Source organism: Meles meles, chromosome 19 (assembly GCF_922984935.1).
Source record: "Meles meles chromosome 19, mMelMel3.1 paternal haplotype, whole genome shotgun sequence".
In the NCBI taxonomy this organism is placed as follows: domain Eukaryota; kingdom Metazoa; phylum Chordata; class Mammalia; order Carnivora; family Mustelidae; genus Meles; species Meles meles.
Genome location: NC_060084.1, coordinates 52959140 through 52973630, shown reverse-complemented (window position 1 = coordinate 52973630; position 14491 = coordinate 52959140). Strand labels below are relative to the sequence as shown.

The following is a 14491-nucleotide window of genomic DNA, read 5'->3' as shown; positions in this document are numbered from 1 at the left end:
TCCAAGGACCCTGTGATCTTGACCTGAGCGGAAGGCAGATGCTTAAGGACTCAGCCCCCCAGACGCTCCTCCCCACCTTACAGTCTTAAGTAAGACTGTTGAATTTTACCTAAAGCCTTTTCATTATTGTTAAAATTTTTTATTTTTTGTCAAAGGTAGATCATATACAGTAAAATGCAGAAATCTTACATGAATAAGTCAATGAGTTTTGATAAATACATACACTCATATAACTACTATCCCAATCAAGATATAGGATGTTTTCTGCATCCCAGAAAGTGTCCTTGTGCACTATTTAAGTTATCCCCCAGCCACACACCCCCAAATAGAGGCAGCTCCTTTTGTGAATTTCTGTCCCAATAAATTAGTTTCATCTGTTCTTGAACTTCATCTAAGTGGGATTATAGAGTGTATTCTTTTGTTTCTCGCTTCTTTCACTCAACATGTTTTTGAAATTCATTCATGTTTCTACATGGGCCAACTGTTCATTCTTTTATTTTGAGTAATAGTATTCTGTTGTTTGTATGCCGTAACAATTTGGTTATCCATTCACTTGTTGATGGACAACTGGGTTGTTATTGTTATTGTAGTTGTTGTTGATTATGGGCATTTGAGTTGTTTCCACCTTTGGTTATTATGAATAATGCTGCTATAAATGTTTACGTACAAATGTTTGTGTGGACCTTTGCTTTCATTCTTCTCGAGTAAAAATTATGGGTGGAATTTCTGGGACATAGAGTGGGTATTTTGTTCAACTATACAACACCCCTGCACCGTTGTACAGAATACACAGTTGTACAATTTATTATCCACCAGAAATATACAAGAGTTCTAATTCCTCCACACCCTCCCCAACATTTGGTGTGCTCAGGCTTTTTGAGCTCAGCCATTCTGACATAGGTGATAGGGCATCTCATTGTGGTGAATTTCATTTCTTTGATGTCCAGCAGTGTTGACCACCTTTCATTTACCTCCTGGCCACTTGAATCTCTTCTTTTGTGAAATATATGATTAAGTCATTTTCCTCATTTAAAAAATTACGTTATTGTGTTATTAACTGGTAATAATTCTTTTTATAGTCTAAGTTCAAGTCCCTTTTCAGGGATATATATATATATATATATATATATATATATATATATTTCTTCCAGTTTATGGCTTGCCTGTTCATTTTCTTAATCTTGTCTTTTGATGAACAGGAGTTTTTAATGAAAAAAAAAACATAAAATGCTTACTGTTGTGGATGTCCTATAAGAAATCTTTGCATACCCACAGATATTCTCCTAAATTTTCTCCTAGAGCAATTCTGCCTGATAGAAAAAAAATGCAAGCCAAATATATAATTTCAAAAATCTAGTAGCTGTAATAAAAAAATAAAAAGAAACTGGTGAAATTACTTTTAATAATAGTGTAGTTAAACTACTATACCTAAAATATTATCATTCCAGCAGGTAATCCATATTAAAAATTATTAATGAGATCTTTTATCCCTTTTTTTGTACTGTAAATGTAGCACATATTTTTTTAAAAGAATTACTTATCTATTTGAGAGAGAGAGTGCAAGCAGCAGGGTGGGGAGGAGCAGAGGGAAAGGGACAAGCAGACTCCCCACGGTGCAAGCCAAATGCAGGGCTCTATCCCAGACCCTGAGATCACAAGCCTAGCTGAAATCAAGAGTCAGATGCTCTAAATGACTGAGCCACTCAGGCGCCCCTAGTATAGCATGTCTTAAATGCCATGCGTGGCCAGTGGCTACCACTGGGCAGCACAATTATACAACCTCTATAGTTTTCCCTTCTAGGTTTATGATTCACCTCAGACTAATGTTTTGCATGTGACATGAGAAAGGGGTCAAGGTTCATTGTTTCCAAACCTTGATCCACTTGTTATGGCCATTTGTTAAAAAGTCCCTCCTTCCACAACTGAATAGACTTGGACCTGTTCGATTAGTTATATATTCACACTCTAATTATGGATTGTGTTCTCTTCCACACCGCAGTGTCTTGGTTTCTCTAGCTCTGTAGTAGTCTTATTTCTCCAACTGTGTTCTTCTTCTACCAGACTGTTTTTGCTATTCTAGGTCCTTCACACTTCTATGTAAATTTTGGAACCAATTTGCCAATTTATGCGTGTATACATATGTATGTACTGACTCATTTGGGAACCTTCCTCATAGGTTTGACTTGTCTCCACAGGGAGAGATCACGTCCCACCGCTTGACTCCCTTCTGAACCCAGAAGTCTATCTCTTGAGCTTGGCTTTCAAGGACAGAGGGAGAGGAAGACCTAGTGGGGAGGACGTTCCAGGAGGAGGCATGTCAGCAGGCGAGAGTGAGGGCTGCTTCTGGAACCCTCCAGAGTCAGGAAAATTCTCAGGAAGACTTTTCTGCTCAGAGCACAGGGATCTGGCATTTGGTCAGCATACACTCTGTGCCAGGAGCTCTGACAGAATTTTCCTACTGTAACTCCCACCAAGAACTTGTAGCTAGGGGTTCTCATCCCTGTTTCACAGAGTGGGAAACTGAGACACTGAAAAGTAGGGATTTGTCTGTCACTTGCTTAGTAAAGGCGTGGCGTGTGGTTTTGCACTTGAAACTCTTTCTAAAGCCTGTGTTCTTTCCGCTGTACTGACAGCTCATCACCTGCAGGCCTTTTAATTCTAGAGGAATCAGACTGACTTTTTCTTCACCCTCAGGGGCCAAGATCCCCCAAGCCAGGGCTGGGTCTCAGCAGGCTCTCATTTGTGAATCTTGATCTCGGAGTATTCAATACCAGTTGGCACCTGTTCGTGCCGGCCCCGAGTGTCTGTCCCATGAAAGCTGAGGGATGCATAATGGAGCTCTTCTTCCTCCCCCAAGGAGAGGGTAGCTGCATCTGGGGGAAGGCTGCCTACCCAGGATTCAATCAGGGGACCCTGAGTGGAGGGAGAGAAAAAGGAGTCAGAGCAGAACAGTGGGGACAGGATAAGACAGGAGGGAGGCCCATGAATCCCTTCATCCATTCATCCCACGTACATTCTTGTGGAATCTCCTCCATGCATACTTTCCTCAAATATTTAATACATAGCACTTTATTTGGTGCTTGTGAATCTCATTAACTTCCCATAACAACCCCATAAAGAAGATATTATTGTCCTTATTTTATCACTATGAAAATAGAGGGTAAACCAAGGAAGTAGCTTGTTCAAAATCCCTGGTGAAGCCAGGATCCAGTCCAAGTTCTTCCTGACCCCAAAGCCTGGTGTCCTACTGAGGCCCCCCTGTGCGTGTGGCCCTGAGCTGGACACTGTAATGGATATACCAGACATAGGCCCTGACCTCTGACCTCTTGCAACTTACTCTTTTTCTCCCATTGCAGCTTACTTTTTAACCTAGGGAGGAGGCAAGAAGTGAGTTAAATAAATAAATATCTAATTGTGAATTATTATATAATGGACAGGAACTGGGTAAGGGAGAGAGAGTTACAAAGCCTTGATTTGGGTATTGCACCTGTCCTTAGGAAGCTCACAGTTTGGTGGAGGGTCATTCAGTCAATGATATCATGTCTCTGTGAAATAGGCAGAAAAACAGTCCCTCCAAAATGCTCACATCCTAATCCCCTGGAATCTATGAATATGTTACCTTATATGGAAAAATGGACTTTGGGGATGGAATTAAATTAAGCATATTGAGATGGGAGATTGCCCTGGATTATTTGGGTGTGGTCAGTGTAATCACAAGGCACAAGGATCTTTCTCTTTACAAGTGAAAGAAGGCAGAGACAGATTTGAAGATGCTTCTGCCCTTGAAGACGAGACCAGGGCCTCCAGAAGCTGGAAAAGGCAAGAAAATGCATTCTCCCCTGGAGATTCCAGAAGGAACTCAGGCCTGCTGGCCAACACCTTGACTTTAACCCAGTGAAACCCATTTTGGACTCGGGACCTCTGGAACGGTAAGATGATAAAATTATGCTGTTGGAGGCCACTAAATGTATAGCCATTCATTACCGCAGAGCGACAGGTGCTGACCGGGGTTGGGAGGCACCCATCTCTGCTGCCCTCTCCAGATGAGAACACTTTAGGGGCGCCTGGGTGGCTCAGTGGGTTAAAGCCTCTGCCTTCAGCTCAGGTCATGATCCCAGGGTCCTGGGATCGAGCCCCGCATCGGGCTCTCTGCTCAGCAGGGAGCCTGCTTCCCCTCTCTCTCTGCCCACTTGTGATCTCTGTCTGTCAAGTAAATAAATAAAATCTTTTTTAAAAATCTCGATATTCAAATTAACACAGACACACACACACACACACACACACACACTTCCTGACTCTCCTGTTATCAAGACTTCTGCTTAGTGAAATCTAAATGTTCCCTTTTCAGTTCCTGCCTCTCTGGACTTTGCAACAGCGGGTGACCCCATTGCGTGTCTTCCTTAAATAAAAGCCTTCCTTTTCTTTTTTTTTTTTTTATGTACTTTTTTTTTTTAAGCCTTCCTTTTCTTAATCACAAGGTATTCATCAACTGACCTGGCAGACACTTTGCTGGTTGCCCTCCATTTCCCTGAACCCTAAGTAGAAAGGGGCCCCAGACCCTTTCCTTCTTCAGCTTCACCTTGTGACCTCATCTACTCTATTGGCTCCATGTCATCTATAGGCTAATGGCTCCCAAAGCCTTACCACCAGTCCATTCTCTCTCCTGAACTGTGGACTTTGATCTGATGGCGTAGTTAAAATCCTGGTTCCCTTGTCTAAAACACACATATTCCGGGGCACCTGGGTGGCTCAGTCATTAAGCATCTGCCTTCGGCTTGGGTCATAATCCCAGGGTCCTGGGATCGAGCCCCACATTGGGCTCCCTGCCCTGCCGGGAGCCTGCTTCTTCTTCTCCCACCACCCCCCCCCACCCCGCTTGTTTTCCCTCTCTCACTGTGTCTCTCTCTGTCCAATAAATAAAATAAATAAAATCTCTAAACACACACACACACACACACACACACACATTCCAACTGAACTCTTTCTCCCCCAAATCTCTTCCTCCTACAATCTTCTCAAGCACAACGATTGATGCCTCCATTCTTCTAGCTGCTCAGTGAAAAAATCTAGGAGTCATCCTGGACCCCTTTCTGTCAGTCATATCCCACTCTCAATCCATTAGCAATTCCCATTTGTTTTAATTTCAGACTTCATCAGGAATGCAATCATGCCCATCTCTCATGTCATCCTGGTTCGGGTCATCATCATCATCTCATACCTGAATGCTTCTCCAGCCTCCTTTCTAACTCCCCTGCTATGTACAGTCTCTTACACACGCTAAGTGGGAGGATCTGTGAAAATGAAATCTAGGTCCTGTCCTTCTTCTTTTCAAACATCTCCAGATGCCCACAGCAGACTAGGTGTGCAGACGTGATTTACACATACCCTGACTTCTCCAAATTCATTTCCTGGCTTTGGTACTTGCCTCCCTCTGTCTAATTGCACAGACTTCCTGCTGGCCCTCCACTCACTGATCTGCATCTTGTTTCTGAGCATTTGCACCCGCTATTTCTTCTGTCCAGAGTGCTCTTTGGGCACAATAGATTACAAAGTCTTAAGCGTCCTTCATGTCTTTGCTTAATCATCACTAACGAAAACCACAAAACAACCTACGTAATGGCAGAGAATGTTTGCAAATCATGTATCTGAAAAGATGTTAATATCCAGAATGTATGAAGAACTTCCACGACTCAACAACAACAACAAAAAACAACCCAGCTGGGGATGCCTGGGTGGCTTAGTTGTTAAGCGTCTGCCTTCGGCTCAGGTCATGATCCCAGAGTCCTGGGATCGAGTCCCGCATCAGGCTCCTTGCTCGGCAGGGAGCCTGCTTCTCTCTCTCTCCCTCTGCCTACCACTTTTCCTGCTTGTGCTCTGTCTGTCAAATAAATAAATAAAAATCTTAAAAAAAAAACCCAGTTTTTTAAATGGGTAAAAAAAAATCCTTGAATTAGACATTTCACCAAAGAAGACATACAAATGGCTAATAATCCTGTGCAAGACACGATTAATCATTAGAAAAATGCAAATCAAAACTACAGTGAGACATCCTCTCACACCCATGAGGATGCGCACTATAAAAAGCCAAAAATAGGGACACCTGGGTGGCTCAGTCAGTTAAACATCTGCCTTTGGCTCAGGTCATGATCTCAGGGTCTTGGGATCAAGCCCCAAGTCAGTCTCAGCTCTCAACAAGGAGTCTGCTTCTCTCTCTTTCCCTCTGCCCCTCCCCTTCCACTTGTGCTTTCTCTTACTCTCTCTCTCTCTCAAATAAATAAATAAAATCTTTTTTAAGAGGCAAAAAATAAAAAATAATAAGTGTTGGTGAGGATGTGGAAAAATGAACCCTGTGTACTGTTGGTGGGAAAGGAAAATGGTATAGCTAAGGGGGAAGGGAGTATGGTGGTTTCTCAAAAAAGTTAAAATGAAAACTCCCATGATCCAGTAATTCCACTTATGAGTATTTATCAAAAAAAAAAAAAAAAAAGAAAGAAAGCCGGATCTCAAAAAGGTATTTACATTGCCTTGTTCATTGCACATTATTTACAGTAGCTAGAGGTGGAATGATCCTAGTATCCATCAGCAGATGAATGGATAAAGAAAATGTGCTGTATACATACAACAGGATATCATTTAGTCTTTAGAAAGAAGGACACCCTCCGGCACTTGGGTGGCTCGGTCGGTTGAGTGTCTGACTCTTGATTTCAGCTCAGGTCATGATCTCAGGGTTGTGGGGCTGAACCCCACATTGGGCTCCTTGCTCAGTGGGGAGTCTGCTTAAGATTCTCTTTCTCTCCCTCTCTGTCCCTCCCCCTCACCTTGTACTTCTCTCTCAAATAAAAAATAAACAAATCTTTAGAAAGAAGGACATCTTGTCACAGGCTACAGCATGGGTAAACTTAGAGGATGTTATGCAAAGTGAAATAAGCCAGTCTCAAAAAGACAAAAGCTGCATGGTTCCACTTACGTGAGGTATCTAAAGTCATCAAACTTACAGAAACAGAAAATAAAATGGTGGTTTCCAGGGCTGGAGCCGCAGGGGAAGTGGGTAGTTGTTGTTCAATGGGTACATACAGAGTTTGTTTTGCAAGATGAAAATGTTCTGGAAATCGGTTGCACAACTGCCCATTTAAAGATGGCTAGGTGGTAAGTTTATCACAATAAAATAAAGAACAACAACAAAAATAAAATGTAAGCCATCTCCCCAGCATTCCCAGTTTCTGTGCCCTGCATTGTCCCCAAAGTCCAGGTCTGTCCTTCCCATTGTAGTCACTTATTTGTGGTTTGGTTGTTTGATTGGTTGGTTGTATCCCTATGTCTAGACTAAAACTTACTGAGCCTGAGATGGAATTTTTTCCTTTTCTTTTTTAAAAATATTTTATTTGGGGGCGCCTGGGTGGCTCAGTGGGTTAAAGCCTCTGCCTTTCGCTCAGGTCATGATCCCAAGGTCCTGGGATCGAGCCCCGCATAGGGCTCTCTGCTTGGCAGGGAGCCTGCTTCCTCCTCTCTCTCTCTCTGCCTGCCTCTCTCCCTACTTGTGATCTCTATCTGTCAAATAAATAAATAAATAAATAATCTTTAAAAAAAATAAAAAATAAATAAAAAATAAAAAAAATAAAAATATTTTATTTGTTTGACAGAGAGATAGAGCCAGAGCACAAGGTGGGGAATGGCAAAGGGAGAGGGAGAAGCAGGGAGCCTGATGTGGGACTCGATCCCAGGACCCTGGAATCATGACCTGAGCCAATGCTTAACTGTCTGAGTCACCCAGGTGCCCCCACCCCAGATTTTTTTCATAGATGAATCTTTGGCAGCTGAAATGCCTGTCACTTGGCACGTGCTCAGTAACATTTCCTGAATGAATTAATGAATGAAAGCCTACATGGTACTTTGCTCAAAATCCTGCAAAGTCTTCCAGTCAGACTCTGAATATAAATGGATGAAAAGTGTGATATTTACATTGGAGCGTGAAGGCTGAACAGGAATGAAGAAGTGGAAATGAGAGGGAAAAGCATTTGAGGAGAAAGGAACAGGTCATGCAAAGACCCAGAGGCACAAATAACCTTGTTCAGAGAAATCGATGGAGTAGAAAGTAAGAGTGACTTTCTGAACCATTTGGAACTTGAGACCGAAGAAGACATGTGTGTCCCTGAAAAATGTTTTTGTATATTTTTAACGGTCATTTTTTCATATTAAAGTAATTGAAATATTATTGCAAACTTAAAGAGTGTGGGTAATAAAACATTACTTTCAGTTTAAAGATTTTATTTATACCCAAATCAGCATTTTTGATAATTTTGCTTTTCTGGTTTTGCTGAAAGCAAACGTAGAGAGGACATTTTATTTTTTATTTGTTTTAAAGATTTTACTTATTTATTTGACAGACAGAGATCACAAGTAGGCAGAGAGGCAGGCAGAGAGAGAGGAGGATGCAGGCTCCCTGCTGAGCAGAGAGCCCGATGCAGAGTTCGATCCCAGGACCCTGAGATCATGACCTGAGCAGAAGGAAGAGGCTTTAACCCACTGAGCCACCCAGGTGCCCCGAGAGGACATTTTTATTTTTATTTTATTTTTTAAAAAATATTTTATTTATTTATTTGACAGACGGAGATCACAAGTAGGCAGAGAGGCAGGCGGGGTGGGGGGGAGCAGGCTCCCGGCTGAGCAGAGAGCCGGATGTGGGGCTCGATCCCAGAACCCTGGGATCATGACCTGAGCTGAAGGCAGAGGCTTAACCCACTGAGCCACCCAGGCGCCCCCCGAGAGGACATTTTTAAAATCAACTTCTCGTTTCTCTAGTTTTCATTTGAGAATGCTGCCATGTTTCTCTAAATTTCTCTAAACTCAATTATGATCTTACATAATTTTTAACTAACTTTAGTCTACTGATCCTGTCATTCTTTAGTTTGTTTGTTTTTTTTTTTTTTGCATTTTCCTTATTGTGGCTTTTTTGCCTTAATTTTGATTTTTTTAAAAATAGTATATTAAAACGTTATTTATCTGGATTACTGATATTTTTGAGCACTACCTTAAGTTTTGCATCTGGGGCAAGTTCCTCCCTCACTTCACCCTAATCCTAGTCCTTCTGGAGACGTGTTTGAGAGGTCAGAATACGCCAGGCTGCAGGGTGAGGAGTTTGGACTCTATTCTCTGGGTGAGGGGTCCACAAACTATAGCCCATACATCAAATACAGCCCACTGCCTGTGTCTATAAATAAAGTTTTATTGGAACACATCTGTGCTCACTCATTTACATATGGTCTATGGCTGCTTTTACTTGACCACAGCAGAGTTGAGTGCTTACAATTGAAGGTAATGTCTGCAAACCCAAAAATACCTATATGGCCCTAGATTAGAAAAAGTTGCCAGCCTCTGGTCTAGACAGTGGAGACAAGCAGTTCAAATGCAGAGGAACTGAATAGTGATGGTTTTTAGATGACTGCTTGGTGTAGAACAAGGGAGGTGAGAGGCAAGAAGGTGAGGGGGTCCAGGGAAAAGATTCTGAAGCCCTTGGCAATGACGGGAGTCAAGATGGGAGGGGGGTGCTGATGCTAGTTGTCCTTAAGAGGAAAAATAGACAAGGCATGGTGAATTTGGGGTTTTAGGAGAAGAAAAGGAGGACAAAGAGAAGGTGACTCCTCCATGCCTGGCCTGAAAGAAAGAGGAGGGGGTGGTTGTGCTGTCATAAAGATGGGGAACCCTTAAGGAGGAAGAGGAGGAGATAAGGAGAGCAACTTTGGACCATGCTGAGCAGCAATTCTGGGGGCCATCCTAGGGGGAGGTGTCTAGGAAGGATGCTCAATGGCAAGTCGCCCAGGTCACTCACCTGAGAGACTGACCTTGTGACAGTGTTTGCACCTTCCATGCCCATATTCCTGATGCTCATTACTGACCTTGTGGCTTTCTTCCTGCAGGACCTCACTCTGAGAGAAGAGACCAGAGAGCCTTTCAGTCTGGTCAGATCAGTGTGCTGTCGGCAGACTGACTCCCTCCTCTGTTCTCTCTCAGGGGCTGGAGGGTAATGGAGGTAGGAGAGTGGTGGTCCCACTCTGGGGACCCCAGTGTTGAGAATGCAGGCTTCCCCATCCTTGACAGTGGGGCCAGAGTTCTGTGACAGACTCACCCAGGTGCCATCGACCTCCTTCCTGCCCTTGCTTCAGGGTCTTGACCCATCCAAGTCCCTCCATTCTGGGCCCGCCTGCCCTTTCCACCCCAGGGCTATCCCTCCATCCCCAGGGTCAATGCTCACGTGATGACGATGATGCAGAGAAACAGGAAGAATAGAGCCATAATGCCTGCTCCCCCGGCAGCCCCCAGCAGCCTCTCAGAAAAAGGCCATGTTTTTCCTGCAGACAGATTGGATTATTGGTGATTCCTCTCCAAGAACTCGGTACATTCTCCCACTCCCTGTAGGACCCCAGATTCCCATTTTCTAGCCCCTCTGCCAGACTCCAAACAGGGGCACCTGGGTCTTGGGGAGGGGATTAGGGCCAGGTGAGGGAGGCAAACAGAGGCTGGAGTGCAGCCTGTCTGTATTTAAAATGTGGATATTGGGTTCATGGTAATATTTATTTTGCATTCATTTATATGTTCAAAAACACTGCAATGCAGTATTACTTCTCATTACTGAGGTTTTTGGGGCTTCTCCTTGAATTTTGTGGTCCTGGTGAGTGCTTCACTTGCCTCACCTTCCTTCCTGCCCCACAAATCAAGGGTCTGTGTCCCCGACACACCTGTGCAGGCCCCAGCCCCTCCCCTTCAAGACCCACATCCTTCCCCTCCCAGACTTCACCCCACCATACAGCCCTGGTCTGGCAGGAAGAGGACAGTGATACTATAGGTGGCAGGGAAAATCTTGGCCTCACAGGGGAGCACAGACCAGAGTTGAGCTTCCCTGTAAGGCTCAGAGGCTGCTGGTGGTCCTGGGAGCATTGCTATTGTTCTCCCCCAGCACACACACACACACACACACACACACACACACACACACACACAGGTGCACTCACTCTGCAGGGAAAGCCTCAGGGAGAAATGCTGGGATCCCAGAAGGTTCTGAGCTCGGCAGATAAATTCCCCTTCATCTTTCTCCTGCACTCGAGGCAGCTCCAGCACCCCAGGGTTCAAGGGATTTGAGGAGCACAGGGTCAGGCTCCCCCGGGCCCAGCTCAGCCTGGCAGGGGGGTTGCTATTGACAACACAGACCAGGTGCAGGGACTGGTCCTCCAGGACTGAAAAAGACGAGCCGTTTTCCAGGGCTGTGGGTGCTGGAGAAAAAGAGACAGAGGGTCAGAGAGACAAAAAGATGAAGAGAAAGCAGGATTTGAAAACAGACTGGATGAGGGGACAGAGAAACAGAAGTAGGTTGAGGTGCAGGAAAAGGCATGCTTTTTTCCCCTTGTTGGTGGAAATGCACCCTTGTCAACCCTCCATTCAGGAGTACTGGCCACATACCTCAACATGGAAAGAACGTAAGAGCTACATTTTGCTTTTAGGGACTTACCCCCCAGACATACATATACAGAGTTGTGAAAGGAGACAAAAGATTACGCATTGCAGCCTTTCAGCTAATAGAATAAAATGGATGCCATGATCTCCCATCAGAAGACTCAGACAGAACCAAATCCATCCACGGGAAGGAATACCGCACAGTCTCGGAGGAGATCGAGGACAGTCTGTACTACTGATATCAGAGGACCCCTCAGATCATCCAGGCAAACACAGCAAGGCTCAGAGCAGCCCATAGACACTGGTCACTTCCCAGGAGGAGACTGGGCATCTGAGGACAGACTCTGCTATGCATTTTGAATGTTTGTCTGTGTGACTACATTACCTGTTCAGAAGTACTTAAATAAACAGTTGCTGGGGAGGATAAAAAATGGGGCAGGAGTCAGGAGATGCATGAAAAAGGGCAGATCTGCTGGGTGCACGTTGCCCTGTTCTCCTCTTCTGATAACAGAGTTGGGGTGGGGGGCGGTGCAGAAGTCGGGGAGGAGGCGGCTGAAGGGGACAGTTGCTCACAGAGACACGGAGGCTAAGGAAGGGGATGACCCTGGCCCTGCCCTTGCTCCCCGCACCCCGGGAGGAAGCTCTATCCTACCTGTGCCATTTCCTTGGGAGACAGTTACTGTCAAGTTCTGTGGAGAGTCTGGGACAGAAAGACATGGAGGATTCATGTCAATGGGGAGAGCTGGTGGACATTGGCCCTCTGTCCCCAGCAGCTGCATAAGTGGAGAAAGGATGAAGACAGGTGTCCTCCTGACCCTCTCCCAGTCCAGATTTTGGGACCAGCACCCAATGTCTCAGGCCCTGATCCCCCACCCCCTGCCCTCATGACCCCATCAGGGACCCAGGGATTCCTGGCCTAGCTCTCACAGGACACATTGAGCTGGATGGTCTTCATTGTGGTCACTCTGGCCCCAGGCAAGGTCACCTCACAGGTGAGGGGCATGCCATGGTCCTGGGGCCGTGGGGTGAGGGTGAGCACCGAGGAGAGGTGAGTCCTGGGACCCAGGGAGGTGAGGGCAGCTGACGTCCAGGAGAAGATGGGCGGCGTGCTCCTCTCACAGGCCCAGGGCACAGAGCAGGTCAGGTTCCTGGGGTGTCCAGACTCCAGGGTCCCCGGGATGAGGATGTCAGGTGTGTGGTTCAGAGCTGTGAGGAGATGGGGAGACACGGGAATCAGGAGGAAGGTCTGAGTTGAGACCTGAGAGAAGCCTCAGGCTTTGGTCCAGCTCCTGCTTCTGAACCTTGACATGTTACCTGCAACCCCTCCCAGGAGGAGGAGTCCTATCCCGGCTCTGACCCAGGACCCCCATGCTTCCTCTGTGGCCTCTCCTGAGGTCTCCTTCTTACCTGTCACTTGCACGGAAAGCAGGTTCTGTCTATAACTGTAGCTCAGAGAAAACTGTCTCTCCACCCTGAAGAAGTACGTCCCCGAGTCCCTTCTCTGTGCATCTCTGATGTCCAGGGAGCAGTTGTAGGTCCGGGGGTCCCCGAGGAGGAGGAATCGGCCCTGGGTGTCCTCCTGCACTTTACGAGCTGGGTTGTTTGTGGCCACTGGAGCATCACTGCGTACAAAGGCCCCTTCCCGGAACCAGTAGCCGAGAGCTGAGGTTAAGTCAGACCTGCAGTCCTCAGGGTTCCCGAAGCTGCAGGGCACAAACACACACAGGCCCTCCTGCACAGCCACCGAGTCATTCACTTGCAGACTGCAAACTCTCTGGACCCCCTTCTCGGGCCACTTCTGGCCGTCAGCCCCCTCCCTCCTCCAGAGCAGGGCCAATAGCAGCAGAAGCATGTCTGGCCTTGGCAGTGCCAGGATCCCCAGAGTGTCTGTTTCTCAGGGTTGGTCTCTCAGGAACTAAAAGTTGCAAGAATCAGAGGAAGCCCCAAGAGGAAGATGCAGGTGACGTCAGAACAGTGACCCTCCTCAGAGGAGGAACTTCACACCTAGACACTGTCAGGGCCAGGACAGCCATTAGGAATCAGCCATCTGCCACCACATGTCCACTCCTGGGGACCCTGGGCCTGGAGGCCGAGAGGGTGAGAGCCCTCAGGGAACCAAATTCACCCCCTGTGTTGGGCTCGGACCCCATCTCCCATCTCCCTGCTGATACCGCCTCCCTCTGGGGTTGTTTTCTGCAAAGTGAAAATGGGTCCCTTCTGGCAGACCCCCTGAATCTCAGGCTGTACATGTCTGTGGAAGTCAGTCCTGCTGGGGGAAGGACACAGGGACTCGAGAGGTGGGGGAGGCCAGGGCTGGGGGCGTGAGGAGGCCAACTGTCCCCCCACCCTTGGCATCCATGCAGGGGGCATCCCCTCCCTGCTCATGAAGTCACAGACTAGCCCCAACCACTGCCCTGAGAGTCACCATCCAATGGGGAGATGATAAGTGTCCGGCACCTGGAGCCCCTGTGACAGGGGCCAGAGGCAGAGTGAGGGGCTACTGTCCCCCCATGTGGGAGGTTGTGTCACAGGAAGCCTGGGCAGAAGGGACACTCGGGCAGTGGAGGCAAAGACTCCAAGGATGTTGAGGGGCGCCTGACTCAAAGGAGGAAAGGGAACCTGAGGCTGTGGTTGTAAGCGGGTTGGTGTGGGGAGAAGTGCAGAAGAGAAGAGAAGGGGCAGATTTTGAAAGGGATAGAAAGTTCCCCTTTCCCCCTTCCTTGTGGCTGTCTGGTGCCAGGACAATTTCTTCACCACTGGTACTTCACAGGGCCATGCTCCTCTTCATTGCTCCACAGCCTACAGGTTCTTCTCTCAGGAGTCGGAAGTGCAGGGGACACGGTGGGGGGGCGGGGGAGATGCCGGCTAGGTGCCATCCACCCTCAAGATGGTGAGGACTGCGTGAGAGAGGAGATGTGCACTTGAATTCACAGAAGGTTAGTTTTAACTGTGTGGCCGGGGACTGGGAGAAGGTGCTGGGAACCCTGGTAGGTGGCACTCCCTCCCACTGATGTTGGTTTTCCTGACACGGTTTTTTTGGGGGGGG

The 14491-nt window shown here is 46.8% G+C and overlaps 1 protein-coding gene and 1 long non-coding RNA gene across 3 annotated transcripts; one reads left to right on the top strand and one right to left on the bottom strand.

Moving 5' to 3' along the window:
• The first annotated feature begins 2196 nt into the window (after window positions 1–2196).
• LOC123931374 lies at window positions 2197–10297 on the top strand. 2 transcript variants are annotated; one of them, XR_006816257.1, is made up of 3 exons: window positions 2197–2330; window positions 3744–3929; window positions 9915–10297. It is a non-coding gene; the product is annotated as an uncharacterized LOC123931374 (long non-coding RNA). The 2 variants fall into 2 exon arrangements; XR_006816256.1 differs by having other exon boundaries at window positions 2310–2414.
• Window positions 2392–13322, bottom strand: LOC123931371 (sialic acid-binding Ig-like lectin 13). Its single transcript, XM_045988381.1, has 7 exons — window positions 12853–13322; window positions 12373–12651; window positions 12098–12145; window positions 11007–11264; window positions 10250–10346; window positions 9827–9923; window positions 2392–2913 (listed from the first exon to the last, which is right to left on the bottom strand). The coding sequence occupies exons 1-7, from the start codon at window positions 13295–13297 to the stop codon at window positions 2737–2739; spliced, it is 1401 nt and encodes a 466-aa protein (XP_045844337.1). The 5' UTR covers window positions 13298–13322; the 3' UTR covers window positions 2392–2736.
• Between the last annotated feature and the right edge of the window lie 1169 nt (window positions 13323–14491).

Bases quoted from the DNA above. Each gene is read 5' to 3' on its own strand.
- LOC123931371 (XM_045988381.1), bottom strand. From the start codon at position 13,297: ATGCTTCTGCTGCTATTGGCCCTGCTCTGGAGGAGGGAGGGGGCTGAC. The intron at 11,265-12,097 runs GTAGGATAGAGC...CTTTTTCTCCAG, and splicing joins CTCCCAAGGAAATGGCACAG to CACCCACAGCCCTGGAAAAC. The intron at 9,924-10,249 runs GTGAGCATTGAC...CTCTTCTCTCAG, and splicing joins CTCTGCATCATCGTCATCAC to AGTGAGGTCCTGCAGGAAGA.